The sequence below is a fragment of the Montipora capricornis genome, chromosome 8, assembly GCF_036669925.1.
Source record: "Montipora capricornis isolate CH-2021 chromosome 8, ASM3666992v2, whole genome shotgun sequence".
Taxonomy (NCBI): Eukaryota; Metazoa; Cnidaria; class Anthozoa; order Scleractinia; family Acroporidae; genus Montipora; species Montipora capricornis.
This window is the reverse complement of record NC_090890.1, coordinates 52,958,839-52,963,838: the sequence shown is the minus strand read 5'-3', so window position 1 is coordinate 52,963,838 and position 5,000 is coordinate 52,958,839. Positions and strand designations below refer to the sequence as shown.

General features: G+C 38.9%; 1 protein-coding gene across 1 annotated transcript in view; it reads right to left on the bottom strand.

Annotated features, from left to right (window-relative positions):
* The window catches only part of LOC138013504 (E3 ubiquitin-protein ligase rnf213-alpha-like), a 51,264-nt gene that overhangs the window by 27,513 nt on the left and 18,751 nt on the right, over nucleotides 1-5,000 (bottom strand). Inside the window, 3 exon segments of the mRNA XM_068860592.1 lie at nucleotides 1,642-1,750; nucleotides 2,723-2,910; nucleotides 3,828-4,034. Coding sequence (XP_068716693.1) covers nucleotides 1,642-1,750; nucleotides 2,723-2,910; nucleotides 3,828-4,034 — 504 coding nt within the window.

The window sequence follows — 5,000 nt, the reverse complement described above, 5'->3', positions numbered from 1 at the left end:
TTGACTTGCAAATGAGTTCCAAAGAAAAGAATATATCTAATAAAATCGAAATTCCACGAAATACGAAGCCTTTGTTTACACCTATTTTGGCGGAAATACCAATTATTTCCAGAAATTACATAAATTACCGAGACATCACGGAACACGATTTCGGCCAGCTATTCGTAGACGTTCCCTCCTCTACTTTTTTTTAGGGGGGAGAGTGCGCCTAAATGTAGGCTGATAATGAATGAGTTCATTTACTTTTTCATGTCTATCACCTCGAAAAACGTTTCCGCTACACTTAGTCGCTGCACCAGTCCAAAACCAGTGCGTTTGCTTCACCTACTTTGAAGTAAACGTCTTAGAGGTTCCATGAAAGTGGGAAAACCAGCTATTATTTGATCTACGAGCGAACAAGGAAGGAGAATGGGTTGTATACAGGGCTGACATTACAAACAGTTTTGCGATGGTACATTTCCTTGAAAAAAGCAATGCAAGTAGTTTGCGACGTCAACTTGCAATCGACCCTATTCCCCTTCAATGCTTGGTTATGGACCAAACGATGACCAGTTTCCCATCTTTCATTATAAAACTGTAATAGCAAACTGCCCAAAACTATTTGGGGAAAGTGCAGAAACTAATCGAGGTAGCAAGGTTTGTTGTGGCGATAAGCAATTTGAATTTTCGCACCGTGAAATATAGAGTTTTTATTGGATATTTTGGTTTCAATGGGCTTCCCCAGTTACATCAACTGAACAATATTTTTGGGCATTTGCTCAGGACATGAGCATGGGTGTCTGCCTGAGAAGACACCGCACAGTTTTTTTCAGAAAAAAGAATTTTGCAAAGGAAAGAATAATCTCACAGAGTAGACTACTGTCTCTCAATGGCTCAGTTATGGGTGAAATAAAAACTTGCCAATTTGCCATGTTTCACTGGTATTTTAAAGGAAATCACACGAAAACGGCCAAATATGTAATACGCCATCATATAAACCATGATAAAATATAAGAATGTAAGTACAAATAGTTGAATGGCGAGGAAACGTAAAAGGAACTACGAGTTTTAAATAGCTTGAACTAAATTTACTTTTCGCCAAACGCAACACAAAATTAGGTAAAAACATACGATTTCAGGTAACTGCTATTTTAATTGAGAGAAATCCATTCCACCTCAAACCTCTTAAAAGAGGTTTGAGGTGGAATGGATTTCTCTCAAGAACGAAAGTCATTTTAGGCCAGGAGCTTTTAGCCTTATTCTCCTACGCAGCCGTTCTTTGTGTGGTCACGCAACGCTCCTCCTCCTCCTCCTGTTTGAGTGGGGAGGAGCGTTGCGTGACCACACAAAGAAAGGCTACGTAGGCGACTAACTTAGCCTGCGAACGCAGACGTATTTGCGGCAATACGTTTGCGTTCGCAAGCTAGGAGCACTCTAATTACACTTCGGATGTAAAAGCTATCACGTGGTCACTGTAGGGATCCAAAGACTGTGATCACATTTCCTTGATTCACACCCTCTTTTCTGCTTTCTATTGACCAAGCATATGGCAAGAAAAGACACATTTGGTGTTGGATTGCGCATTCCACGTAGCTAATCATGTTATTTGATGTACAGGTAACACTTCATGGCCCTTATGGTAAGAAAATCTTTTGCTATTACCTTCCAGAGTTTAAAAGTATTTTTGACATCAGCAGGGTGACACAATGACGTGCCAGGACAGGTGTGTTCTATGAAGAGTCTCACAGCACTCACTCTTTGCCAAATAGACCTGAAACGTATCCCAGTTAAGGGGCAGAAATAACGAGTCTTATTACGGATCTCAGAAGGTAAGCAGCCTGAGATGTAATAGGACTACAGTTTGAAACAAAAAAGGCACTGTTAAAGTGCAAGAGTATTCAGCATAGCCAGGGAAACAAAATAAAATGAAATAAAATAAACAAGAAAACAAACAAAAACTAACAAATATATCCGCCAATGGACAAAATGATATGAGACGAGAGCAATGAAGATTCTTCTAAAACAAAACAAAATTCTCCAAAATATTCGAAAAATAAAGGTCTTGACAGTTCCTTGATGACAACAGAACTGCACTGAGGTGCAAACCATTCATTTACTGCAGATATTCAATGGTTTACAAGAGATATTCAACATCATTGGACTGGTATGGGATGTTGCTGTATGGTAGTTATTATTAATGATTAGGGTCCATTGTCCATTGCCATTTGTATTCGTGTCCATTGTATTCTAATCATGAGAGCCGTTGCATAGGATGCGTTCTGTCTAACCCTCTTGACAGAGAGATGAAGCAGCCATGGCGTCCACGAGAACGATGACTGCAGTAAACAATACGTAATTGGCAAAAACGCTTTGCGAATGCGTTTGCCATTCACTTTCTGAAAACAACGTGAAATGACCAAATTTGAGTTTATGTGGAATAAATGTTTATTCCAATTCAATTCCTGGATGGTTGCTGCACACTTCACATATCAACAAACTGCAAAATAATCACAAGATAACCGCGACGTTATATCTTCAGATAAGGTTTTCATTTTTGCTTTTTATAAGCCCCAAAAAGAATCTTCTCGAATGAGTGCGACGAAACGTAGTGACTTTAATTCTATTGTTATTCGTTATTTTTCGGAAATACATATACATATCTACCCAACGTTTGGAAAAATTCATTGTAAGAGAAAGGGGCCGTACCGGGAGACCAACCATTCTTCATCAGAGATGTACAAACCTGCAATCATGAAGAACGTGCGCTGTTTTCACACCATACTGTGCACTGTTATTGAGTAAGTTGTTTGCACTTGATCTGATGGCCAAAACTCTGTTGCACCACACTAAGCGAGTCTGCGGATCATCAAATTCCTCTTCACTTGGTTCAAGCTTTGAAAGACACAACTGAAGTGCAACTGCATCATGAACCTAAAACATTTTACAGATGTTTTGGCGATGTTAATGGGGAGCATGCACCGATTTTCTGTACTTTACCGCTCTTTTTTTGGGCGCGATTTCATGGTACAGCGTGGGCCAACAAGGCCACTGGTACTGACTACTCAAACTACTCAATTACAAGGTATGGCTCTTGTATGATTTTCCAGATCAGTGACTTTTCTTCCCTGGGGACGCTTTCTAAAAACTTCAAAAAACAACCACAACTCTCAAAATATGATCTTTTGCCAGCATCCTCGATCATCAGAAAAACAACTATAGTTCACCTACTGTGCTTCAAGTTGAGCTGAGTTTTCATCATATTGAATAGATGAATTCAGCGAGCACATACACCTTATTCCAAAATGGCCGCCATTTGAGTATTCTTTTGTTTCCATGCAAATTGGCCCTTATGGCCTCGTTCAAGGTTAAATATTCTTTTGAATTTTACGTTTGAAACCGAGGCCATAAGGGCCAATTTGCATGGAAACAAAAGAATACTAAAATGGCGGCCATTTTGAAATAAGGTGTATTAATAACCTATACTGAACCAAAAGACTTTTTTGTGTAATCACTTAATTTTTGAGCATCCATTTTTTTTAGCACACTTGCACAATAGCGAAATGAAAGTGTGTCGCAAAAATTTAAGTGAATTAAGGTACTAGAAAATTCTTCCTTACAATTGTAACTAAACTGAGAGTGAATTGAAAAGGGAAGAGCAACCAACATTTAGCTATGCTCCAGATGAGAAATTTCAAAACCTTTTTATTAAGCTAGAACGCCAGGAGTAACAGCAGCAAGAACACCTTTCCAAAACAGAAATGTACAGTTATTTTCCAGCGTCAAATAGTCGGTACTTCCGACATTAATAAGACTTTGTCCTATTTATTATTTGCTTTAAATAGTCCTACCATTTCTGATTCCCCTTGAGGAATCACTTGCGAGAGGCGGATCATGATGTCTGGCTGAGCCTCAATCAGACGATTGAGATTTGCTAAACGTTTATCGATGACTTCATACACCACATGGATAAGAGGGATGCTGAGAGAAAATTCTTCCAAAGAGTGGGACTCGGCATGAACTTCACGAGCCGCTGTTATAATGACTTGGCAAATCAACTGCAAGCCGAAAAGAAGCAGAATTCTCCCATAAACAAACTTGTAAACAACAATACAATTTCGAAACTTCCATCAACCAAACAATAATGTATAAGGGATACATTATTCTTTCTTATACATTAAAATGATATATTTGCCTGCGAATAAAATGTTCATGCTTTTCACCGTTTTTATTTTGTTAATGTTATGTTGTATTAATCTCACTGATCATGATGGCGAGACAACATCCGGTCGAATGCTGAGGGGTCATGGATAATTCAATGCTTATACCCGCCATTGAAGTTGTGATGCACTATGATTTATTTCATACAATCAAAGCATTCACTTCTGCTACTCAAAATAGAAAGAAGTGTTTTTTTCATCCCTCCCGTCCCTTCCCCTTTCTCTTTGCATTCACTTTGGGCGTGTTTTGGGCCCTCAACTTTTCTGGGCAAGGAAATGTTTCCAGTGTTTAGGTGTTAAGTTTAGGTGGAAATTATTGAAATTTTTATTAAAGCGGCTATGGGCGTTTGTTCATAGCCAATTAACTCCCAACGTTGGTTGTGTGTGATTACTGTCTTTAGGCCCAGTAAAACAAGCTTCAGGATATGCAGCACTACTTTTTGAGAGGCTAAAACGGTGGTAGGGGAGGGGGGGAGGGGAGGGAGGGAACAAGAATCATTGTCAAATTAACAGTTAAGCAGCTTTAGTTTGTTAGCTCTTTGGCTTTTTAATTCTCAAACTAACTTAACTGGAATATCGGTTGAATAACGTATGTGGAACTGCCTCATTTCTTGAGTTATGATAAAAAAAACTGTCGATTTCAAACAACTACAGCGAAAGATGTAGCTGGAAATCGAAAATTGTAGTATTTTGCATTACAAAGCAAATAAGCACAATAAGGGAGACGTAAGCCAAAAAACTAGTCATATAACACAGCCCCAGCTTAGCAGAAAGAGGCAGAAAAATGGGGATAGCGGAGCCAGA